General features: G+C 33.9%; 1 protein-coding gene across 17 annotated transcripts in view; it reads left to right on the top strand.

Moving 5' to 3' along the window:
* Odf2l (outer dense fiber of sperm tails 2 like) overlaps positions 1-26,956 on the top strand; it is a 43,234-nt gene that overhangs the window by 6,907 nt on the left and 9,371 nt on the right. For 16 of the 17 annotated variants that reach the window (XR_782650.3, XM_010636688.3, XM_010636686.3 and 13 more), the window contains 10 exons: positions 171-299; positions 4,278-4,340; positions 4,448-4,519; positions 5,090-5,206; positions 8,994-9,179; positions 12,469-12,578; positions 13,518-13,653; positions 22,935-23,045; positions 24,622-24,726; positions 26,582-26,740. Coding sequence is in view for 16 of the 17 variants with exons in the window: in XM_010636688.3 (XP_010634990.1) it covers positions 171-299; positions 4,278-4,340; positions 4,448-4,519; positions 5,090-5,206; positions 8,994-9,179; positions 12,469-12,578; positions 13,518-13,653; positions 22,935-23,045; positions 24,622-24,726; positions 26,582-26,740 (1,188 nt within the window). In the remaining variant the exon portion in view is untranslated. The remainder of the gene's footprint in view (positions 1-170; positions 300-4,277; positions 4,341-4,447; positions 4,520-5,089; positions 5,207-8,993; positions 9,180-12,468; positions 12,579-13,517; positions 13,654-22,934; positions 23,046-24,621; positions 24,727-26,581; positions 26,741-26,956) is intronic. The other variant, XM_010636693.3, reaches the window with a different exon arrangement.

Here is a 26,956-nt window from a genome sequence, read left to right as displayed (position 1 = left end):
TTTTGGTACCGGGGATCAAACTCAGGCCCTTGCACTCACCAGGCAGGCATTGGAACCACTGAGCCAAATTCCTGGCCCAAGGGAAGAGTTATTCTTTAATGGTAATATTTTAGAGTGGTTTCCCTAATATTTGTGTCTTACATGTGTGTATCTGCTTTTATATTTTTCAGGCCAGTGTTTCTGCACCCAATTTGAAGAAGATTTCTGAACAGAAGGAAATATTAACAAAAGAATTAAATACTTTTAAACATGTAAAACTAGCTTTAGAATATCTTCTTAGAAAGACAGACTACAGACAAGTAAGGCATCAATACTAAGCACTCAGTGATGTTTTTCACTTGGAGAATATATAATTTCTGTAGCTATAAAAATTAAGTTACTGATATATTTGAAGTAGAAATAATTCTTTGAATTTTTTCCCATTAAGTTTATTGGTACATTTTAGGTAAACAATAGTTACATTCAGTATTGGGATACTTGATGTATCTTGATTCTTATTTTGTCCTAATTCCCTTCCATCCCTTCAACCCCTCCACTCCTCCCTATTTACAGAGACTTTGTTTCCATTTTTCCCTTTTCTCATATTTTTTCCTTTCCCTTCTTTTCTTTCCCCTACACTTCCTACTTCCCCTTTAGAACTTTTCTTCCTATTTTAATTCTTTGAATTTTTGTTTGAAATGGTAATTACTAAACGCATCCCTACTTTTAATGTTTCATAAATAGTTCTTAAAAACATGACATGTTTTTATAAAAAACAGATTTTTACCTTCTCTCCAAAAGACTTTCATCATTTATTAGACTTCATTTAGCTACTTGTAATAAAATACACATTCTTAGAGTTTATCCTCCTGTGTACGTTGTATACACACAGATGGTTTCTTTAAAATTAAAAAAAAATTTGATGCATAAAACATTTTATATATTAGGATAACAATGTTTTGACACATGTATAATTGTGTAGTAAACATATCTAACTCTTCAAACATTTATCTTTTTCATGGTGAAAATTTAAAATCTTTTCTTCTAGTGTTTTGAAATACACAATGGATGGTCATCAGTAGCTATAATCACCCTATTGTGCCATACACATTGGAACTAATTACTCCAATCTAACTGTGATTTAGTACCCATTGACCAACCTTTTTCATCTCTCCACTGCTCTGCCTGGCTTTTGGTAACTACTATTCTGCTTTCAACTTCTATGAATGCAACTCCTTTATTATTCCATATGAGTGAGATCATGCAGTGTTTCTGTTCCCTATTTATTTCACTTTACATTGTGATCTCTCTTATCAGGCTTTCATTATATTTTGTGGCTGAGTAGCATTGCATTGTGTTTATGTCCCTTTTCTTTCTCCATTCATCCCTTGAATGGAAGCATCACAGAAAGCGTTTTTCCTTTTCTTGTGAATAGTGCTGCAGTAATCACAGGAGGGCAGATTTTCTCTTCAACATACTGATTTAATTTTCTTTGGATATATATTCAGCATGTGATTGCTGGGATTACATGGTTGTTTTATTTTTTAAATTTTTGGAACCTCCACAATGGCTGTAAAATTCATGTTCCTATCAGCAGTATACAAGGTTTCCTTTTCTTTCTACATCCTTGGCGGCACTTTATTTTACTAGGGTAAAGCGATACTGACTGTGGTTTTGATTTGCATTTCCCTAATGAGTACTGATATTGAGCATTTTTTCATGTACCAGTTGCCCATTTGTATATTTTCTTTATTCTTATTGCCCATTTGGGGGTGGGGTGTTTATTTGTTTTTTGTTATTTGAGACAGGGTCTTGCTATGTAGCTCAGGCTGATCTTGAACTCTCTATGTAGTCCAGACTGGCCTCAAACTCACGGTGATCCTCCTGCTTCAGCCTTCTGAGTACTGGGATTACAGGTGTGCGCCACCATGCTCACACCCATTTTTAAATGTTTTTATTCTTTTTTTTCCCCCTGAATATAAACCTCTTGTCAGAACTACGATTTGAAAATGTTTTCTCTCATTCTGTACTTTGTCTCTGTAGTCTTGATTATTTCCTTCACTGTGTAGAAGCTTTTTATTTTGATGTAATCCCATTTGTCTATTTTTGTTTTTGTTTTCTGTACTTTTGGGTTCTTGTCTAAAAAGAATCCTTGCTCATCTAAGTGTCCTGAACTGTTTCTCCTACATACATGCATTCCTTTTTTTTTTTCTTTTTGGGTAAAGGCTTTATCAAGCTAAAATTCACATACCATATACTTCTCTCATTTTAAATATTAAGTTTATTGTTTTTTACTATTTCACAGAGTTGTACAGCCACCACCACAATCAATTTTAGAGTATTTTCATCACTTTAGGATGAAATTCTGTATGCCTCATATCCACTCCTGCCCCTAAAGGAGCCCCAGACATCCACTGCCTACTTCTGTTTCTGTGCATTTGCCTCTTCTGGATATTTCACATAAGTGGAATCATGATATTTGGTTGTTATGACTGCCTTCTTTCAGTTACAGTAATATTTTGAAGGTTCCATGTTTCAGCCTACATAGTAATTTATTCTTCGTTATTACTTATTAATTTTCTATTTATGGTTTTACATACCCATATCTATCCACTCATCAGTTGATGGATACTGCGGTTATTGATAATAGAGTGTTAAATGCAAAAGTAATTATTTAATATTTCTTTAATAAATAGGAATCAGTGTTTACAAATATAGTTGCTCTGAACCTTCCTTTCTAGTGTTGCGATGTGAACATACGGTTTCTTGCTTTTGTATCTGTACCCCGGAGTGGAATTGCTTTCCACATGTATTCTCGAGACACAGTCATATGCACACACTATAAACACACAATTTCCCCTCAATCTAAGGAAGAGTTTCCTTGGATCTGGAGCAGTGCTTCTCCACTTTTCCCTGGCTTTGCATGGTGCACATGCAGAGCAAAGTCTCAACCCTCCTTATCAAGCGTAGCAGTAGCATAGGAGGGACGGAAGGGTGGCACCTCGCCCCTGGGAGAAGCTGTTGTGGAGCCTCTCCCCAAAGTATAAAAACTGAAGCCTAACTTCAGATGCGTGGATGAGATATGGCAGTGATGGCCAACCTATGGCAAGGGCGTTATTGCAGTTCTCTTTTAAGACAGAAAGTTTTAATATAAAGTTGTATTTTTTTAACCCAAACCTCAGTATTCGACTTTAATTGTAGTGTTGGCACTTTGCAATAAATAAATGGGTTCTGGGTTTCAATTTGACCCTGGGTCTCTAAAAGGTTCACCTGGAATATAGAAGAATGAATTAGTACTGTTTTCTTTACTACTTTTTATCCTTTGTCAAATAAAAGAAATTACAGAAAATAAGGAAATGAAGTCATATTATTCTGTTTTATGACTTCAGTTTTGTATATGTGCTGCCGAAGCGAGCACTTAAGACTTCAGTTTTGTATTTAACACAGTATCGTAAATATTTTCTTAACTATTAAATATTTCAATAGAAAGGAATCTTAAGCTCTGTGAACCCTATGGGCCCTTTGAAATTGTGTGTACAGTTTTGCATTATATGCACATGTCTGTATTTTGGGTTAAAGAAAATTTGTAGCTTGATATTCTTAAGTAGGAATCTGACCCTCAAAAATGAATAAACATTCTCTGTGGTCTCATTTAAAATTGCTACGTAGAGTTCTGTTACTAATTTCAGGTCATTCTTTACAAAATTGTTATTGCTAGAATTTAGAGTGTTTATAATTTTTGCCTACTTATAAAGAGTAATATGTCAAAGTTCTTTTGTAATAGGGTTTTCGTGATATTTAAATGTCAATCGCCTAAATTTTTAGTGGTACTCTTTTGGGATTAATTTAATAAATTAACTGACTTCATAAATCATAGACAAAAAAGAATTTGGAACACTTAGACAAAAGTGTTTCTGATGGGTCCCTTAGGAATCTGAACTATACACAGTGGTTGTCTATAATTTTAAAGTTCTTTTGTAATAGGGTTTTCGTGATATTTAAATGTCAATCGCCTAAATTTTTAGTGGTACTCTTTTGGGATTAATTTAATAAATTAACTGACTTCATAAATCATAGACAAAAAAGAATTTGGAACACTTAGACAAAAGTGTTTCTGATGGGTCCCTTAGGAATCTGAACTATACACAGTGGTTGTCTATAATTTTATATACAGACAGCAGAACCACTGAGCTAAATCCTGGCCCTATATTAACTTTTTGCGTGGTGCTTATTCTACTTTTTTTTGTATACAGAAGTATACTTTGTGGACACTGATATATGACTTCCTCTCTTCACAGACAGGAGACAATTTACCAAGCATGTTGTTAAAGAATCTAACTGATAATGAAAGTGAAAACATTGTAAGTGATTCTTCACTTTGTATCCATTCCTTCTGACTTTTTTTACTTGTATAACATTACTCAATATTGTCTGAGTTGTGAAATTTCTTTTACATTGTCTTTTGGAGAATCTTAAGAAGAAGGTCCTTGAAAAGGAGAACTATATTCAAGAACTTTCCTGTTTGTTTCAGAATGAAAAGGTAAGCAAATTTTGAGCTTTTGAGGTGAATTCACTATAAACTTTTAATATGAACTCCCTCTTTCCTTCTCTCCATCCTGGTCTTATATCCTTAGAAGTAAATAAAAGAAAGGAGCACGGGGAAGGCTTTTTGACAGTGTAGATTGTTTGGAATATTGTGTAAGTAGCAACTTAATTTTTCTTAGTTTAAAATTTTTTTTTCTTTTAGAGTTTAGCATTTTAGTGAGTCTACTTGGGATAAATTAGCACAACTTAAGACCTTTGTATAAAATTGTGTTTAAATTTGGGAACAAATGAAAGAATTTTGTGTTTGTAGGAGTATTTGAGATGTACCTATAACTTTACTGAAGAGTACAGCTGGAATTTTTTTTATAAAGGATAATTATCAAGAATCATTGAATAAAATACGGGGAGAAAACTCCCTTGTTTTACATGAAATACATTCATGGTGAGGTGTCAGTTTGTATAAAGTATTTTGCTTTTGATATTGTGTCTGAATTGTAAAATTAAAAGTGGTGGGAAATAGCAAATAACTTTTTTTGTTTTTTTTATTTTTTCTTTTCTATTACAGGCAAATACATTGAAAGCAACCCGTTTTTCTCAATCAGTAAAAGTAGTACATGAACGATTGCAGCACCAAATAAATAAAAAGGAAGCAGAGAATGATAAGTTAAAAGAATACATAAAGGTTATAAATTCTTATCTATTTTTATAGTTTAACTGATAAAATTCATGAAAAACTAGAAAGCCATTCCTCAATTTTGGAATATGATAACTATAAAATAAGTCAGTTTGATCAATGTCATGGAAATCCATTTAAGGGAATGCTGGTCCTTCTAAAAATTTGGATCCAAATACAAATATAAATATACTATCTCTTTAGTACCATTCTGGTAGGGATTGTAAAGGTTGAATTACTTTAAATGTCTCTCATGATACAGTTAATTTATGTCTATTGCAGAAATTTTATAAAAAAACAAAATACTGTACACAGGAGAAAATCAAACCATTAAACATTCCAGAACCATTGTTATCATTTTGATATATGTGATTCCAGTCTTTTTTCTACATCTGTACATGCATTTATATATATGTGTGTGTATATATAAATATATACACACACATATATATAACACATTTAATAAGCAGTGTGTACATTTTTCTTATTAATTGTAAAAATTTCAAAATCAGTTAACCTAACTTTGATATTAGATAATTGAGTAATTCTTTCGTTATACATCTTTGTGAAATTATATACAATTATAATGTACAATTAAAGAAACAATGTAAACAATTAAAGTACAACTATAGGGAAGTTTTGGTTTATTTTTCTGTTGGCGACACTGTCACCTTAAGATAATTTGAAGTTTCTATCGTATGTAACGACTTACCTGGATCTACCATTATCATTTTTGCCAAAGGAAAAGAAGCAGTGTTGCCATCTTCAGAGAAGTGTATAGACTCACCCCAGGGAGTGTACAGAGTTATACTGAGAGTTGTACTTGCTTTTACACTCCTGAATTATAGCATATGTCTGCAACCTGTGGCTTGTGTTTCAGAGCTGTGCTGGGGTTTATGTATTCTCTCAGTGATGGAAAGCTTTCACTCTCTGTGAGGACACTAAGCAGGCTTACGGAGGGTGTAAATTTTGTTCATTATTCCTCCTATTCTTTTTCAGTATCTTCCCCTATTGATTCCCTGTTCTTTACATTCATGTTATAGGACACTGCAGACAAAATAGATATGGTATTACAGTCCTCTGTACGATAAATACAAGAGAAGATAATAATTGTGATCTAACACATCAAATAGTTGTCTACCCCAAATTATCTTTCACAACTTTTAATTATTTCCTCAAATAGCAGTTGGGAACGTTTTGAAAATACTCTTTTAAATTTAAAAATGAAACAGATTTTTTTAAAGCTAAGCTTAACAGTTTTTTTTTTTTTCTATATCCATGAAAATTTGGGGAAAACTTCAGGCTAAAATCCAAAGATTTTTTTCCATAACATTTTTCTGTCTGATTTCTTGTTAAAAATGCAGATGTTAAGAAGTGATTAAAAGAAGTTGCTGCCTTACATTGCTGACTTTTCTACTTCCCTCCTGTTTATGTACTTTAAAAACACTAAGTAATCATGTTAGAATTTAGTTATTTGATTTTAGGTATAAGAACTTTTTTGTTTTAGGTTTTGTTTTTGTTTTTTTGAGACAGGGTCTCACTATGTAGTTGAGACTGACCTGGAACTCACTATGTAGCCCAGGCTGGTTCCAAACTCACAGTGATCCTCCGGCCTCAGTCTCCTGAGTGCTGGGATTACAGGTGTGCACCACCACACGTCCAGCAGAACTTTTTTTTTAAAGAATAAAAACAGTGAATTTAGTTTGGCAACATAAATCTTAGTTTTTTTACTGTGTGGAGTTTATGGTAGTTGGTCTTTTAAAAATTTACTTTGTAATTCTCTGACAATTTTGAACAAATTTGTCTTTTAAAATCTTTGTAATGTAGCAGTTAGAATATTTTTTAATTTTAGAAAAGATAAGGACTAATTATCTGAATAATATTCAGCATATGTAGTTCTTTGGAAATAGGAAAAGGCAAATCATAGACTTTAAATATGTCCATTTGTCAAAGTACTGAGGATTTACTCTGAAACTAAGTATTTTGATAATTTTAGTATACTTCTTGATAGTTTGCTTAAGCTTGGGATTTAATAAAAACTAATAAGAAAATCCAGTTGTAAGCTTGTTTAAAAAATATCTTTATAAACTATCAAATATAAAGTTTTTAACATATGTATAGAACACTTACTCTTTCATGGTGTGATGGTGCCACCCTGTGGCTATTTAAAGGAATGACAGTTGCATTTCCTGTGGCGTGGCCTTATCTCTTTTATAGACTTGCTGTCCTGTTGTTTTTTTCTCCCAGCTGCTGTTCAGTACAATCTTTCATAGGACTTTTTTGTTGTGTAAGATTTTTTTCCCAATACTGGGGTTTGAACCCATGCTTTGCAAGCATTCTACCACTGAACTACATACCCATCCCCCCCCCCTTTTCTTTTGAGACCAGTCTAAGTTGCACAGGCTGGTCTGGAGCGTGCAGTTCTCCTACCTCAGCCTCCTCAGTAGCTGGGATTATAGGCATGCAACATTTAAAAACAGTTTAATAATGTGTTTCTGTTCTATTAGTTTACCCAATCATCTTCAAAGAGACCACATATAACTCCAAAAATGTACTTCTTAATCGTTAGTGAAAGTTAAGAAGTATGATTTTTGTTGATACGAAGTTGAAAAGCCCCATCTTTTCTGTGACTCCTTTGAAATTTTTGTATTAAAATAACTAGAGAATAAGAAATTAGAAACCAAATCCTGTAATAATTTCATATTCTTTTCAATATTACATATTCTGTAGGTGTAAAAGTATTAAAATCTTGTCTTTACATTTTTAGAAATTTAATACTCAAATACTTCCAATATAAAATCTTAAAATAACTTGAAATAAAACCATGAAAGCTGTCACACTAAACCAGATCCATTATCCACCTGGGTAATATTCTTTCATTATGTTTCCAAGAGATATGTCAAAGATACAGTATGTTCATGCCAGTTAACATAATTACACTCAACCTGTAGGAGCCAGTGATCTTTTTATCTTTACTGACATTATAGATCCGATGATTATTAATTTATGTAAATGCGTGTAGTGTTAGAATCAATCATGACTTCCAAAAATTTACCACTTGTTGGATAAAATAATACTTTGTCCTTAATGTAATTACATTCTAATATCAGGGCATGCCTCTTAATTCTAGTAAATTAAAATTTAGTGAGTAAATTACATTCATTTCATCTTTGCCCTTCATGATTTTGATCATATCTTAAGCTTTTATCTTTCCAGCTAAAGAACACGAATGTATTTGGGATTAAGGTTTTATCTTTGAAACGAAAGAGTACTAATGTATTTTGAGAGCTACCAATTCCTTTTGAACTCTACATACCTCTTATTTAGAAAATTTCCAGGTCATTTTTTTTAAAAACTAGTTTTTATAACTAGTTCTAGGGCCAGGGATTTAGCTCAGTGGTTCTGCCACCTGCCTCGCAAGCGCAAGGTCCTGAGAGTTTGATCCCCAGTACCAAAAAAAAACTAGTTCTGTGTGTTATAGTCTAAATGTCAAGTTAAAAGTGCCTTGATTAATCACAGAAGTTTTAAGGAAGTTGGTATTTTATATTATAATCACCAATATTAATCTGTTCAATAATGGTAGCATTAAGTTTTCTAGAAACATAAACATTTTAAATTTACAGTTTTTAACTGGTTACAAAGAAGCATTGGTGAAATCATCTTCACATTTTTGCCTAATTCATCTTATGATTAGCTGTTTTGATAAAATCTGCAGAAGATGATGTACATGTTTTTATAATGTTTGTATAAACATTAGAGTTCTGAAATAATTTAATTGTTTTTAATATTTTTTTAGCGCTTAGAAACCAAAATAGCCAAATGGAACTTGCAGTTGAAAACAAATAAGCATGAGGCTGTAGCCATGAAAGAAGCAAGTAAGCAAAAAGCTATAGCTCTAAAAAAGGCATCTAAAATCTACAAACATAGGCTTGACCATTTTACAGGAGGTGTGGAACACCTCACATCCCAAATTAGGGATCAGGTAAGTATGTATGTATGTTCTTTCTAAAATATATATTTTATGTACTTAGTTTATGTTGTTAATGCCACGATGCTTAATGTAATAATTTTATTCTCAATGTTGTTGATACTAGAAAAACTATTCACCTAATTTGCTTCAGTCTTCTATTTTGCAAGCTTTACATTAAAATTTGTATATTGAATTAGATCAGCATTCAGTGCTGATCCTTGGGTGCTTCAGTGGAAGGAAATGTTAACTATAGTTCCCTCTCTCCCTCTCTCTCTCTCTCTCTCTCTCACACACATACACACACACACACACACACACACACACACACACGCACACACACACACACACACACACACGCAGCTTGTAAGGCTTTACAGTACATTAGCATATTAAAGCTCCTTGAGAGGCTTTTAGAAACAGTGTAATGAGGGTATGGAACTCAGAGTTTCCCACACTTTCTTAACCACAGAACTCTTCTTTTCCCCACAAAGCAACTCTTGGAACTGGTTCTGAGAAATATCAGTATGGGAAATGCTGATTTATGTTATTAAGCCAGATGATTGTATTCAGTAGTTCATTTAATCTCTGTAATGCATTTCAAACCATATGCTGACGTAAACACACCATATGAAAGATATCTTGGAGTGTAGTGCACAGTAGAAAAATGGGCTTAGTGGTTTGCTGTGTTTGAAAAATTATTTATTCAGTTACTAATGAAACATTTATTCTTTTTAATGTCTCACTAGCATCCCATCTCTTAAGAACTTAGGTTAAGGCTTGTAGAGTTATTGGAGGCTCTTAGAAATGAAAACAGATTTGCATAAAACCTTGTGTAAACAAAATAAAAATATTTTATAACCTCGAGTGTTAACATTTTCAAGACCTAATATTTAACCTGCATTCATAATAATTGAAGACTGGATTCAAATTCTAGAAAGTTATTGACGTGGTTGAATTCCCGAGAATATTCTGGAGTGATAAAAACAAATTTGAGTTCTTTCACATTCCTGAGGGCTTCCTGTTGAAATAGCATCATGCCCCAAGTCATAGTCTGGAAAGGCTCCTTCATTTAACCCTGTGACTCGTGATAAAGAATTAGCCTCTGTGGGCTTCAACTTTCTTTTCTATGAAATAGGGAATCTGCTTGTCCTACATGATTATGGGTGGGATACATGAGAAAATATATGTCAAAATATAGTGCATACCCGTAATACATTTTTGCTGTGCTGTATTCCTTTTATGCATGTAGTTTGTTTGCTCTCCTTAATGCTCTTACCCAGCTCAACATAGGTGGTACTTTTTAAAAATCATTTAAGGGCTTTTTCATCTGCCATCTTTTCAGAGTCTTACCTGTCTACTCCTTAAGAATTAATTCTACAGCAACTAATTAAATTAATACTTGAATTTTTGTCACAGCATTTATTACAATCCAAAGCTCTCATTTGTTTGTTTGTTTGTTTATTTATTTTTGATAGCAAGGATCGAACTCAGGACCTTGCACTTACAAGGCAGGTGCAGTGTCACTGAACTAAATCCCTGGCCCTCCTTTATTCTTTAGTCATTGTTCTCTTCTTCCTCTTCTTCAATTTTTTAAAATTTGTTATTTTCCTCTTCTAGAATATAAATCCTAAATGACAAGAGCTTGTTTATCCCATTCACCTGAGAGTACCATTATTTAAACTGTCTCTTAAGTCTAAATGTTGAAGAAGGTCAACAAGAAGAACTAAATAACTATTCAGTAAAATGTCATCATATACTTATTTATATAATACCTAAAATTTACTGAGTACTTCAGAGATTGAGGAGAATGAGGATTTGAAAGCATGTATGCATGGTCTCTGGTCATTAGGGGGTCACCAGTTACTAGTTCATAAGCAATTTCACTACAGTGGAAAGAAGGGTAAAATGAACGTTTGTTTTCTGTCTGTGTGTTTTAAGAATGGATAAAAGAAGAAAAGAGGATTTTTACAGTGCTGGGGTAAACTAATCCTGACATTTAGTGCCTAGGGTCCAGGATGTTAAATACCCTGTAATTCTGCACACTAAGGAATGGTCCCATTTTCTTCTTTGAGAATTGGGCAGATCCTTATTTGCATCTAGTCATTTAGATGTGAGATTTCTTTAAAGTAAAGGTAGGTTACCTCAAAAAGTCTTCTAGGAATGTGATGTAGTATTGACTGGTTTCTACATTCTAGCAATGTCAACTAATTACTGTACTCCATATGAATTTTAGGCAATAACTTCACATGTAATGTATAAATTCCTTTTTATAGGTAAAACATCTACATATCTTAGTTTATATTATAATGTAAATTCACACTTCATGATATACATTATACCCAACTTGTACTCCATCATTTATATTAAATTTTATCTTACTATAAAAATACTACCTCTTTTGTAATAAAAATATTACTGTGAAAAAAATGTAAACGAATACTGTCTTGCACATAGCAGATGCTTAGTAATCCTTGTTTGCTGAGAGAAAGGATAGAAAGAATCACTTAATAAATATTAACTTGATGTCACTTTCTGGGTCTTCTGATCTATAATTGATTACTCGCACTGTTACATCCCATTCAGTTTGCTATTCCGTTTGTTTTTCTCTGGAATGTAGTCAGGGACACATTGGCTACAATTCTTTTAGGTGGATCTTCAGAGACCCTTTTGACCCATTGAACGTGTGCTGTGTTCCAGACACAATCAAGACCCTAGAAATAAAACGATGACTGAAGTAGACAGAACTGCCTAAATCTTGGAGCTTACAGTCCAAATGGACTGGACACTACTCCCTCTTGCACCTTGGTCTCTTTCCTAACAGCAGCAGTTCTTAGTAGCTGGTGTGGGTGATCCCTATAGAACAGAGCTTGCATCATCATAACAAAGATAAAAAAGGCTGCACTGTTGAATTCCCTAAAGTTGTGAAATTAGAAATGGCTTCTGTTTATACTGTACATATTTATGGAATTATTAGCATCCTCTGCTCAAAGTGTGAAATGAAAAATTGAATAAATAGGAAATTATCTTAATTATAAAGTATTGTTTAAAAATAGGTGCACTGACATACTTTAAAATGTTAAGTTGGAAGTGCCGTTGCATCATATAAAATAATAGCAATATGGATATTTGTTAAACTTTAAAACTTTTCTGTATTCAAAATTAAATACTACATTTTTTCTATAATAAAAGTTCCATGCTTTATTGGAAGACTGTTTCCTTATTGTAATGAATTTGTGTTTAGGACCTTGAAGAAAGGAAAACGTTTTTAAATTATAAGATGAGTACTTTATGTATTTTTTAGGAAGCCAAATTGTCTGAAACAGTTTCAGCTTCCAATGCCTGGAAAAACCATTATGAGAAAATTGTAATAGAGAAAACTGAATTGGAAGTTCAGATTGAAACAATGAAAAAGTAAGAAAAAAATTTAGATTTTTGTTTGGTAAGAAGTATTTTTAGTTCTTTCCTCTTTGAGTGGTTGGTATTTTAGTTCTTCTGGATTTCATATGGTAAAGGTATTGCTACCTACATAATTTATTTTTGCCATTTATAATTCTGTAAACTTTTCTTACAGTATTATAAAAATAAAAAATAATTACTCATTAAAACTGCATTGGTGTTTCCATTTTAAAAGTTCAGCTTGAAAAACCTAGTATTTTACAATTGAATCTATGTAATTTATTAGTTATAATAAATGTTAATACTTTGTCTTAAATTGAAGTGGCATTTCTCAATAAGAGTGTGTAATACAACAGAAGAAAATTTATAATCTAACAAATAAATACTTTGAAAGTCCTAAAAATATTTCTTAAAATGGCTTAAATGCATAGCAAAGAGTGTCTGAGTAAAAATATATCTTTTATGCTTTGAAATTTATTACTGATAATTTAACAATCTTAAACCCTCAACATTTTTATGTTGCATTGTTTATATATTCTGTTCAGTTTTATCATTGAAAATGACATACAATTTGTTTCTAAAGATTAGTTCTTATTGCTTTACTTGATTTTTTTCCTTTAAACTTGTCCCCATAATTGCATATAAATAATTAGCATGCATACAAATGAGAGACAGACATTCATATCTGGGGATGATGGTTTTGGCAGTTTACTGAATAGCAGAGAGATTGTTGTATAATTTTTACTGACATCATCATGGATAATTGTTTCTTATCAAGGCCACTTTGGTGGTAATCTTATAGATTAGCTCCTCCTGCTCCTTTTCTCAATGAATTTTTGTAAGCTCCCTGTTTGAAACAATCCAACTAACTGAAATGATTTTACAAATACACTTAAAATGTGCAATTTGAATGATAATTTCAATACCGTTTATAAAAATGTTTATTTTGTAAAGGCAAATTCATAACCTTTTGGAAGATCTGAAGAAAGTGGAAGCCCATGGAAAAAATTCCTGTGAAGAGATTATTAGAGAACTTCACTCAATTGAATATGAAAACGAAACTCTCAATCTTGAGAATACAAAACTAAAGGTACTGTGTGCTTGAGTGTTTGTGCTTGTGTGTTGTGTAATGACAATTCAGTGTAGTTAGTAAAAGTAGTTTAAAGAAACAGCAGGAATAATAGGTTTGGTGTGTGTGTGTGTGTGTGTGTGTGTGTGTGTGTGTGTGTGTGTGTGTGTGTTTAGTACTGGAGATAAAACTCAGGACTTTGTGCTTGCGAGGCAAGCATGGCACCGCTGAGCTACATCTCCAGCCCTGGGTAGTGTTCTTGTATCACATTGTCCTTTTTGTTTCTCAGTATATTATTGTTTCATTAGAATAGGTAATTTCTAAATCTACTCATCTGTCTAAGTTATCTATATATGTGTATGTCCATATACACATATGTTGCATATACATATGAAATAACATGTATATATGTAAATGTTTATAGCTATACAGACAGATGCATTTTAAATTGCTTTTACCAGTACAAAGCAAGCCTTGTGAAGTTGAATAACTATCTCTTTATGGTAACTTCAAAAATGTACTCTTTAATTTTAGCAGTTAAGTAAATTCTCCAAAATTACATTAACTCTAATGCGTAAGACTATTTCTAGGTGTCATGGTTACGATAGGATATAACCCCAGGCCTGGTCTGTTTGAAACCAGAAAGTATGTTCTTGGCTGCTTTATAACCAGAAAGAATTTTCCAACTGAATCAAATCCAAGGGGTGATTGGTTTGTATGTGTACTAGAGAAGAGACAGGAAAGTTTTTATACTTTCTGAGAAAAAAAGATATTTCTCAGTCAGCTAGAGGTGCATGTAACTTCAGTCAGATGAGACTGACTGAAGATGGCACCCTTCCGTTCTCTAGTGTTACTTGAGGAGAGAAAATGGAAGACAGAAGAATCATTTTAAACAATTCAATAAGGTTTATGTGCACAGGATAAGTAATACATTGGCATATCTGTAACACAGAGTACATTTTTCAAAAACTTGTAAAATAAACATCTAACATTGTTTTTCCTTGTTTATACTGGTTTATCATCTACTTCAAATTGTCTTTATCTTAATTTGGATGGTACTGACAGAAAGAATCTATAATGATGAAAAGTGCCAAGACCTTATACTTTTGAAGGGTTAAGTGGTTTTGGTTTATTTGTTTGGGTTGTTTTTGCATTAGAAATGTATTTGTTTCTTTTTATTGGAAAAATTATAATTATCAACTATTTTAAATTATGTAGATATTACAATAAAAATTGGGATGGGCTTGTTATGAATTTGTTTTTAGGGAAAATATAGAAGGTTTAAAGTCATAATGGGTATTTTGCAAAAAGATTATTTCTGAGATGAAAATTGCAGATACATCTATATATCTTTTACCTTTCCAGACCTTCCTTTCTCTGTGTCTCTAAAAATCATGTTCCAGAGAATTTTATCCATTGTAGATTTTGACATGTATTTGTAGCAGTACCTGTTTTCTAGATACTGATCTGTATTTGTAGAAGATATATAGTGTTACACAGTACAGTGTATACTAACTGAAAGTTGCTTACTATATAGGACAGAAAGTAAGCAGATAGCCCTAGTTAAAAAAGAGAGAGAGAGAGAGAAAGGGCCGGGGATTTAGCTCAGAGGTTCGGTGGCCTGCCTTGCAAGCACAAGGACCCGAGTTCAATCCCCAGTACCAAAAAAAAAAAAAAGAGAGAGGGAGAGGGAACTTTTCCTTCTGTTGGTTTACAAAGTAATTTCTCTCACTTTGGTTTTCAGTTTCAGTGTTCTTTAGATCAGGGGGCACGAGGCCAAACTCATTAAAACTCAAGCCCATTTCAACCCATATAGACAGACTCGATTAACTTGAAGTGGAAGACTTAGAATTGAGTTCTGTTGCTGCTGCTGATTAAAGAATGAGGAAAGGAGGACTGCGAATGAGGCTCAGTGGTAGGCGCTTGCCTAGCGTGTGGGGGACCCTGGGTTCAGTCCCGAGCAGTGAGCAAAAAAAAAAAAAAAATTGAGGAAATAGAAATGGTGAAAAATAAGAAGTACATATGACAAGTAATAGTAGCAAGGTCCTACTTTCCTCACCTATAACTTATGTAGTGTACTCTATTTTGCCTACCTCTTGTTAGGAAAGATTTTTTAAAAATCAAAGTCATAGCTAGCATTAAGTTGTTGTTAAAGCAGTAGCATTCAGAATTAACTTTTCTCTCAGGAAACTCTGTAAGTTTCTTCTCCTTTAAGTAATAAGAATTTCTTATGTTTTCTTTATAAGTGAAATACAATTATTCATTGTAACAGCTTCTGACTAGTATCAGTTGAGGGAAGAATATATACTTATTACAGTAAACTTGGGAACTGCAGAAGTACTAAAGGAAAAGAAAACAATACACATTCCCTGGAGATGACCGCATTTTGTAACATCTCTATATTTATTTCATAGTTGTTATTAAAATATGCCTTTGTTCACTTTAAAATGGAAAAATATATTACAGTATGTGTTATATAAACTCATCATAACCATCCTTTGTAATTACTCCACAATATACGTTCCCTTTAGAAATATTAATTGACTTAATTATTCTCTTTTTGTTCCACATTCAGATTGGGCCTTTAAAAAAAATTTACAAATAACATTTTGATGGACTTTTTCATACATAAAATTTTATTTCTTGTAATTTCTTACCCTAGATTCTTATATATATTTTGGAATTACTAAGTCAAAGAATGTGAACTTCTTTAAATTCTTGATTTTTTTTTCTCAAATATTAAATCAGTCAGTATTTCTAACTCTGCTCAAGTCTCTTCTTAGATGTGCTGGTGGTAGTACTGTTTGTTGGCCTGCCTAGATCAATAGTCTGTCTTCAGTTTCTGGCTTTTGTTCAACTTTTAGAAGAGTCTTTAGTTTTTAATTTTAGAATTTTTCTTTCAAATTTTTTAATTTCCTCAGTTTTTTTCGATAAGGTCTGACTACATTGTCAAATCTGCCCTTGAATTCCTTGACTCACGTGATTCTTCTGCCTCAGCTCCCAGTAGCTGGGATACAAGGCATTGTGTGCCAATCAATCTTTTAAAGTGTTATCTGAGTGCTTCTATCATCAGATATCTGAAGATGCCCACTAGAATCTAGTTTTATCAATTTATTTTTTCAATTTTCCAATTTGTTCTTTCTTGGTTCACTTTTTTTTTCTCATTGAGTTTATTGATACAGTTTAGGTATACATTACAGTTACATTCATCATTGGGATCTTGTACCTTTACATGACAGGTCTTGGTTCTCATTTTTTCCCCTTACCCCTGCCCTCCCTTTACCCCCTCTTCCCCTTCCCATTTATAAACACTTTATTTCCATTTTTTCATTTTCTCAGATTTTTTTTTTCTTTTCCCTTATTACCTTTCCCCTACCCTTCCCACTTCCCCTACACCTTTAGCCCTTTTCTTCCTATTTCACATTGTCAATTATACCATTAGGATCTTATGTACCATTATAGTTTATTCACTCCAGAGAAATTATTCAGTATTTATACATGTGTGACTTATTTATTTCACTTAGGAGTATATCCTCAATATGTATCCATTTTCCTGTGAATGACTCTAGTTTCTCATTCTTTATGGCTGAGTAGTACTCCATTTTATAGAAAAACCACATCTTCTTTATCCAGTCTCCAACTGATGGGCAAATGGGCTGTTTCCAAGTTTTAGCTATTACAAACTGCTGCTATAAACATAGGTGCGCATATGTGACTGTGATATGGTTCTTTTAATTCTTTTCGAAAGATACCCAGCAGAGGGATGTCTGGGTCAAACGGAACCTCTAATCCCAGCTCTACGGGGAACTTTGTTTTGCATGTTGCCCAATTTACCCAAATGTCTGGTGATAACATTGAAGAATTTACAAATGAGATGAAAGAAAAGCTAGTGAGAAAACAGACTAAAAGCTAAGTTTCCTATTGGATGGTCCCTTATAGACGTCACTTCACTTTCTTCAGCTGTTGAGGAACCAGCACTGACCCTGGTGTCTCTAAAAAGCACCACAGCCATCGGCATCTTTGCTCCAGTCACCAACACTGTCCCTCTGTTCTAGTTCCCTCCTGACAGGTAGTTCGGTTTCTTTAGAAAAAAGCCTCGTTTTTATTTCTTGGGAGGTAAACACCAGTTTTACATCATTGCTCAGTGTGCGCTGTGTACACCCAAAGATAGAGGCCAGTTCTAGGCCTCGAGTTTGCCACAGGGGCACCAGAAGTAGTGGTGCTCAGCTGTTCTAGCCCGGGACTTTGAAGCAACCTTTTCCCTTCACAGTCTCAGCCTGTCCTCACCCTGTGCCGGTCCGGATCTGTACATGCAGGAACTTTCTCCTTAGCTGAATCCATTCATGCTTCACCCATCTGTCATCAGTTTCCCAGAAGTATCAAATATATTTTGTTCTTTGCTGGCCAATGATCTGCTCTCTTTTAATAAGTGGACTTGATAAGAAGGGAGATAGAAAAATGTGGGCTTGGTACTCCAACAAATGCACTTTAATTCTGTTTGCTGCCAGGACATTTTCTTTGATAGTGCACATAACTTTTTCCTCATTTTATGCTCACTTTTCTCTGTATCTGCTATATGTAGAACTTCGTTGGACTTGCTTGTATGCATAATTTGTCTCCTACTGTCTGTCTTTTCCTCTATCCTCCACATGCCAGGGTCAGGGACCAGCGATTAAGTTTATTGTCTGTTTATTTTTAGTGCCTAGTGCCATCCCTGGGCCATTTAATAAAGGACTGTAAACAATAAAGGCTACTGTATTACTGTTCCTTAGTATAGGAGGTGATTTGATAAATGCTTTACATTCTTTATTGTTGATTCTTATATCAGCCCTGTATTTTTCTCAGTTATAGATTAATATATTGAAGCTCAGAAAGTTTAAATGTCTTGTGCAAAATTACAGAATCATAGATGAAAGAAGGAAAAATACTGAACACAATCTTGTTTATATTTTATAATTACAAACTTGGTTTCCCTCATCTTTTAAATTATTTAAACTTTACTAGGATATAGTGAAAACTTACAAAAAACAATACAATAACAGTTCTAGGGAACTATTTTTTTTGTATTTCCGCAAGTCTTACATCAGTTAAGATCGAGCTTTACATTGTATACTAGAAAATCAGTTTAGGTGGTTTAAGTAAGATGGAAGCATATGTTTATTACATAAAAGAGGTACAGCCTTTGCATTTTAGAATTAATGTGTCAGCAGAGAGAAGCCTACTTTTAGCTCTCTGTACTTTCTTCCTTAGATTGTGACCCTTATCATGATCCAAAAGACAGTAAGTGGAAGGGAAAAAGGAAACATTCTCTCCCTCACTTTTTCTCTCCCTTTATCTCTCCCTCTCTCTCTTTTGAAGAGACTTCCTGAAGTCCTGTATAACTTGAATCTTATCCTAAACTCTAGCCAAATATGAATACGCACCATTTCCTGCATTTGCTCACTGGTTTCCTGTTTCTGCCCCTACAGTTTCCCTGTTTTTCTGCTTCAGAATGCTATCTTTCTCAGTGCCTCTATCCTTTCTTTCCTGTAAAGCGGAGTTTGAATGCTACTTCTTCCCTAGGTCTTCTCAAGGAGGATGAAGCACTCCTTATAAACCAACTTTGAGGGCACAGAGTGTCCAGCAACAGTGTGACGTAGTTTAGTGCTCAATTAATATTGTTGAATGAATGTGTAAATTGTCTTGTCTGAAACAAGGGAACAATTTTATTTATGTTTATTTTTGTAATTTTCTTTATATTTACCATAGAAAAGACTAGAAGTGTATTTCATTAATTATAAATCTAGGTTTTAATCGCATGATAATAGAATTATTTTTAAATTAATAGGGTACAAAGGTCATTGAGTTAAAGTTTGTTTCTTAGCATATATATATATTTAAATCCAGAAACATACATTTTAAAACATTCTCTGGAGTTTAGTGTAAGGAAAATAATTATGTTAGACATATGTTATTTATAGTAGAAAATTGCCTAAATGTCTATATTTTGTTACTTTTAATTAGAAGTTTTAGATTTTAAAGTTTTAAATGAAAAATAGCTTATTGATAATTGCTTCTAAGCCCCTCTATTAAAAATAACAAAAGTTTATTTGGAGGCTTATAAAATTTTATTTGGAAACTTAGAAAAATAGAATTGCACAGGAGGAAAAATTTTAAAAAACACTCATAATCTCACAAGTGAAGAATAAGTAAAGTTAATATTCCGATGTAAACAATTTTCTGATATTACTTACACACAACTTCCAATAATTTCTTACAGTTTATTTTTGCTACTATAAATAAAAATTTAGGTAGTTTCTTTGAGGTTTTTTTTCATACTTTTCATGGAATGTTGAGAAATGGAATTGTATGTAAGGTAGGATTAAAAATAAAGTGAATGCTTAAGTTTTAAAAATGCATTATGGTAAGAAACACATTGCCATTAATCTCCCCTCAAAATATTCTCCCTTGCTTCAAACATACTTGTCCCCTCTTTCTTATACTTTCTGAAGCAGTTCTGGAAGTCATTTCTCATGTCTTTAGTTGCCCTGTTGTGACTCTTTACTGTCTTCTGAATCCATTCAGAACATTTTCCTCATGGTCGCTTTGGCCATAGGGACGAGCCGGAAGTCTCACAGTGTTAGATCAGGTGGGCAAGGACATACTGGAGTGTTTTCCCGAGGCTGCCTTCCTGTGGGATGCCAGTTGGCAGAGGCATTCACCGTCTTCTTTATCACACCTCATAGACACTCATGAAAGAAGTGGGGTGTAAGAGAAAGGAAGAGCTGAAAAAAGAGTCAAGGAAGACTGCAGGATAAACTTGGGAACTATCAGCTTTGTCAGCAAGTCTGCCTCAGCTAAACCAAGAATCTGATCACTTCACCAGCACAGTGCTCTCATCTTGGGTCATATCATCCTCCTCCTTCACTGTTGTCCTGGTCTCTCCATTCTCCTTGCTTCTACCCTCACTTCTACAGGCAGCATTCGGTGTAGCAGCAGGGAAACTTCTATGCAAATGTAAGTTAGGCCATGCTACTGTTCACCTCGTATCTTGCTTAATAAAGCCAACATCTACACGGCGACGGTCTGCTTTCCACGACCTCTCTGACCCCATCTCCTTCTACTTTCCCCTTTCCTTTCTCCATCTCTGCCATACTGGTCGTCTAGCCGTTTTTCCTCAAGACCTCCTTTCATCATTACCTTTTTCTACAGAAATATCCTTCCCTAAAGGCCACACTGCTTTCCTGTTCCTACTCAAAAATCCCCTTTCTCAGGAGGCCTTCCCTGGCCCACCTGTAGCATGTCCTTCCCGTCCTGCTTTTGTCTAATGTCTTCCACCTCTTACTTAGATTTTTATCTGTCTATTCCTCTATTGTATAAGCTGTATGATGGAAGAAATTTTTTCTGTTTTGTTTAATACTAGACACTCCAATTCTTAGAGCATTTTTTAAATGATGAATGAATATAGTTATGCATCACTCATCATTATACTTCTATCTTTTTGGATTACCTAGTTATTCTTTATATTTTTCTTTGTCATAAATGTCATATTAAAACTATATTAAGATATTAATCTTGTGTTTGTCAAATGACGGATGATATATCAAATTTGTCATATTTTTCTAATACATTTTCTAGTTTGCCTCAAATATTTGAGCGCTATGAAATTCTGAATACATATATATTCTGAAAAAAGGATACATATATATTGGCTTCTGTTGGGAATATTACAGTTCCACATATCTTATGAGCAGAGGCACTGACCTCCTGGAATCTGAACTGTCTTTCCAAGGATTTTTGCATAATGAACATCCTTGTTGTTTGCTTTTGGAGCAAAGGGCAGGCATCCTTACTGCCTCTTATAAGAGATTTATGTTCCCTAAACTCAGGATTGCTCTCTTACAATACATCCCTCTGCCCAAGCAGTTGTCCCTTGGAGATTGGTACAAATGCTGACAGTTTTGCTACTCTTCATACTGTGAATAATAAAGTCCTCTGTCTCTGACACAGGAGTTTTGTGTCTTCTGCTAGCATATATGAAACTAAATGGCTAAATGGCAAGCCTATATAGAAAGCAAAATCCCAGACTCTTAAAATTCTCAATTTTTAGAAGTTTTATGGTCAGTAGAGTTTTTGCTATTCTGATATCAAATATGGTTCTACCTAGATCTTCTTCAAAAATTGTTAATTTTTAATATTTAATCTTTAATGTATTTTTTCATGAATGTTAATGTTGAGTAGAAGCAGGTGTAGTTAGTGGGTTTTTTTCTAATAGTTAAGCAGTTATCTTTTATCATTTACTTACTCACCTATGTTTTGTCTGTTGACTTAAAAGTCCAACCTGTAGCTGGGTGTGATAGCATATGTCTTTAGTCCCAGCACTCTGGGAACCTGGGGCAAGACGATAGCAAGTTTGAGCTCAGCCTGGGCAGTTTAGCAATTTAGCAAGACTTCGTCTCAAAATAGATAAAAAGGGAGGAAAGGAGGGAGCAGAGAGGGAGAGGAAGGGAGGGAGAAGGAGAGGAGGAGAGAGAGGACTGAAGATACAGCTTGGTGCAAAGATCCTGGGTTTAATCCCCAGTACCACACACAATAAAACCGTCCAGCTTTTGTCATACACATTAGTACCTCAGTTTATGAACGATTTTGTTTGCAGTAATTTGGTTTGCAAACTGAAGCATTTGGCAAACAAAAAGTTTTTTTTGTCTGCATCAGCTGATAAATATGACCTTGACCCCCACCCCTTTTTTTTGCACAATCACGAACGTGATCATCTTTTTCAGAATTGTGGAACAAATTGTGAACTGAAGTATCACTGTATTAAATATAATTTTTGTATCTCCTTTTCTACCATCATGTTATCATCTTCATATTTTGAATCTAGTGAGCACTGATTTTTTTATGTAGTATTCTTTTCAAAATTATATTTTTTTCTACTTCTATGAGTTTTAAATTATGTCTTATACCCCCAACTCTTTACACTTTTGGTTGAAACTGTTAAATGTTGAATTGATTTTGGAATAACCCAGTGGGCAACAATTATTAATTCTTCTTGTCCAGGAACATAGGCTAATTTTTAGTCCTTTTTGATCAGCAAGGTTAAAGTTTTTAAAAAATGTATGTCCCAAGTAAGTCTTATTAAATTTGTTCAAAAGTGTTACTCCGTAACTTCAAAATTTCTAAATTTTAGATAGTAATTGTATTTAATAAAAATAATTGTTTTATTTTGTTGATAAATGAGTTACTATGTTTTTATAATTGTATAACACTGGAGTATAATGTATTCTAATGACTTATAAGATCTATTACATATTTCTTCCTAGACCACACTTACTACTTTGAAGGACGAAGTTGTTTCTGTTGAAAGTGAACTCTTAGAACTGCAAGAAGTAGAAAAACAACAGAAAGGCCTTATTGAAATGTACAAAACTCAGGTGACCACTGCATGTATTTTAATGTTAAAATGGGTAGATAATTTAAGACATTGTATTTGTTTATGATCTAAATAAACAGAACTGGGAAAGGCAGACTATCATTTTGTGATATAATATATCCCAAACAATTTCTATTTGTTTGCTTTTTGCAGTGCCAGGGATCAGTCTCAGGGCTTGCACATGCTAAGCAAATGCATTACTATTGATCTACATCCCTAGCCCTCTGAATATATCTTAAGATCATAAGGGCTGGGGATTTAGCGCAGAGGTTCCGCCATATGCCTCGCTAAAGCTCAAGGTCCCAAGTTTGATCCTCAGTACCAAAAAAAATATATACATATATATATATATATATATATATGTATCAGAGTTATCTGAAGATCACAAATACCTGTATAAAAAGGTGATTGTGTGGATTACTGATTCAAACCTGCCTGTGTAATTGGGAACTTCCTAACTAGCTTTAGTATTAATTATGTAGGTATAATAAAATTTGTAGGTGAAATCTAAATATAGAATCTTATTAGTTATACATTCTGTCATCTTTTATGCTTAATTGTATTGATTTAGAACAACAAGTCCCTCTAGGGTCATTAAATCTCTGATGGTAGAAAAGAAAGTATAGTTTCAATTCATGTGAAAGAACTACAAAGAAAACATGACAGCACATAAAGTAGAGCATGTATTCATTGGCAATTTATAGAAAAGCTGCATGTTTTGGCAATGCAGTGTTCAAGAAAAACTTAATGAAAAAAACTAGACTTATGCAGATATTCACATGATGAGAAACAAACTGGTCATTAAGGATCTTGATTTTATTGGAAGAGTCTGAATTAAAGAATAATGATGTGTTAGTGGTATAGATCACTAGTAGAGCTATGCCTTTGCATGCACAAGGCCCTGGGGTTCAATCCCCAGACTGCTCAAAATAAAAAATGAGTAATGAACTAAGGGTAAAAGCTTGAGGTGGGGCAAAATCTATGCAAATGGGAAAGGGCTGTATCTCGATGTATTGATAGCAAATTGGGATTGAGACATCCAGTTAGGTTATACCAGATGAGAAGTAAGAATGGAGTCCTTGGAAGACTTTGGACCTTTTAGTGAGGATATCTGAGTCTTTCACTTGATTGTTCAGGCATAAGCCCATAGCAAGGGTACTATAGCTGAGTTACCATATTCTAACTGTTGGGACTTATAGAAAGTACTCACATGTTTTTGGAGAAGATTTTGAAATGGTAGGAAAAATTACCAGAATGAGAGCTGTTTGGATTAGAAGACTATTTCTTTAAAGTGGCTTTTGTCTGCAAATGAAGATCCCTGTAGTCCAGAACTTAAGTGAAGAATCTAGAAGTATTGGTGGCAGAAGACAGGATTGTGGATAGAGTAGAACATTAGAATAGAGCTTTGAGTGAGTCTATATCTAAAGAACGAATAGATTAGATAAATGTGATGAGGCTATTGGTAGGGAAATCATGACTTATTTAAAGTAAAATTTTTAATTTTTAGCTTTTATTTCATGCTGTAGTCCTAATAATAAAGTAATACATGATGCTTTAGCAATATATTTTACTTTCAGGTGCAAAAGTTGCAAGAAGCAGCTGAAATGGTGAAAACCAGATATGAAAATTTGCTACATGAAAATAACCTAATAACAGAGAACAAAAATAAAAAATTAGAGATGGTAAGTTTGAAACTTCAAACAATAAAATAAATTTTCTTATTTAATAAATATTTTACAATTTTTTCATTTTGGTCATTTTCTCATGCCTAGGATCCATTCTTGATCTCTGTAGGAGTTGTTTTTCCCCCCTTCTGAGGAAATATTGTTTCTTTCAGGCTTGAAGTATTGTTTGTTTATGTGGATGCTTTTCCACTTTTTTCTTAATATTTGAGAAATGATATAAATGTTTAATTGTCTGATATAAGAATAGATTTAAGCTAAAGCAACCTGATTATCACTAAGGTTCATTAGCCATAAAACAAACTAAAGGCACCTTTCTTTCTGGTTATAAATCTTTGGTGTCTAAAAAAATTACAAAGCAAATACTCTCTGCTACATGCATTTTTAGAAGAAAAATTATATCATAAAAACGCCATTGTTTCCTTTTATTCACCCTGTTTAACAGAATTAAGGCAAGGCCAATACTGGCAAGTGACCATGTTTTTGTGAATATTTCTAAGTTTTTAACTGAAACCACATCCCTTTTTGGAATGTCATGTTTTGGTAAGGAAGCAGTAAAAGTTGTCGGAAGCTGACCCCTGGCTGGAGAGGTCATGGAATGTTAGTGGTCAGTTCCAAGGTTATTATCACTGGGATGCTCCCATATTTTGGGACTGAAAAGTCCAAGTGAGGCATCGCTGGGAAAAAGAGGTCAGAGCAGTCAGACTGCCAGAGACACAGAGGTGCCCATTGAATGAGCAAAGTATTGCCTCCTAAGGACTGTCTTTTACCTAATTTTAGTTTAGCAGAACAGAGTAGACACCATTTCATGTCTTCTGGTCTCTTTTTCTCCTGAGACATTTCAAGCACATTTCTTCTTTGAGGAAGCACCATAATAAGCCCACTTTAAAAACCTGCTCAAAAGGCAGAAAGGATAGGAGTCTATATTTTTTACCCACTCTGAGGTCATAATTTTTACTTGGTGGTCTACAACCAGAAAAATAATTTTAGATGAGATTCTATTTTTTCCTTTTCCATTGTTTAAGTCTCCTGGTTTTCTCATGGGCTGTTAAACACCAAGACATGCTTTGTCCTGGTTTTATATTTTATGATCAAGATTGGCAGACATTGCACAGAATCTGTAGGTGTTCCCTGACTTAGGGAAAGAGTCTCGCTTTGTTTTTTCTTCTTAAGAACATCATAAAAGTCACATGGCTTTTTTTCTGTTTTAATTAGCAATACAACTGTTTCTTAAGTTTGCTTTCATGTCACAAAAGTGCCACAGTGAGGAACTGCAGCAGGCAGAGGGATTAATATAGATAGAAAGATTTGTTCATCCTAAAAATGATGAAATAAATCCAGTGAGAACTGATGATATTAGCTGTCTTGACAAAGCAATAGTAAACTCTACCGATAAAGGCCAGCATGCATGGAGCAAAGTGGTTCTAATTTAGTTCAGTACCTGAGTTATAATATTAAGTGACAGAAAGTGATAGTTACATTAGAGCTGAGGCTTGGCAGTGGAAAACTAATATACCAATTTTATTAGTAATAACATCTATGCTTACATATAATAACAAACTTCAAAAAGTTTGCTTTCCTAAGTAGGTTTACTACTTTCCTGCAAGCTAAAATTACCATATTTATTTGCTGAATAAACTTTGAAAACTAAGGGCCAACCCACTTTTTCGTTACTTGTAATGTTGCAGAATCTAAATTAATATCCATTCGTATTTGTTTGCTTAAATATTGTTGTTGAATGTCATTGAACCTAAAATACTTGTTATATAACAAGCATATATAGAATTTAAGATAGTAAGAATGTACATGCTGAATGTGTGATTTTGCACTTATTTCCCCTAATGCCGCAACTCAGATGAGAGGCCAGATGGAGTCTCATCTGCAGGAGGTAGAGCGGGTCCGAGATTCCTTGACGGCGGCCAAACGGAGGCTTCGGGAAAGTCAGGAGAACTTGCAGCGCTGCAAGGCGAAGTGTGCAGAGCAGGCACAAACCTTTAGGGAGCTGCAGGGCCAGGTGTCCAGCCGTCACTCTGAGTTCTGCCGATGTGTTGAAGGAATGCCTGGAATGACTTCACCAGTTGAGGGCACTCACGTCAGGCGTTGACTCTTTGGTTTGCTTCTGCATCAGCTGATGAAACATCATTTCCATGCAGAGTGTAGTAGCATTCTTCAAGCTACTCTTGTAGTATTTGATGTGATAAATTAGAAGTTAAAATGGATAATTTAGGTT

Source organism: Fukomys damarensis, unplaced genomic scaffold (genome assembly GCF_012274545.1).
Source record: "Fukomys damarensis isolate Sample0158 unplaced genomic scaffold, DMR_v1.0_HiC HiC_scaffold_33, whole genome shotgun sequence".
Classification (NCBI taxonomy): domain Eukaryota; kingdom Metazoa; phylum Chordata; class Mammalia; order Rodentia; family Bathyergidae; genus Fukomys; species Fukomys damarensis.
Note: the sequence above shows the minus strand (reverse complement) of the source record. Positions and strands in the feature narration are given on the sequence as shown.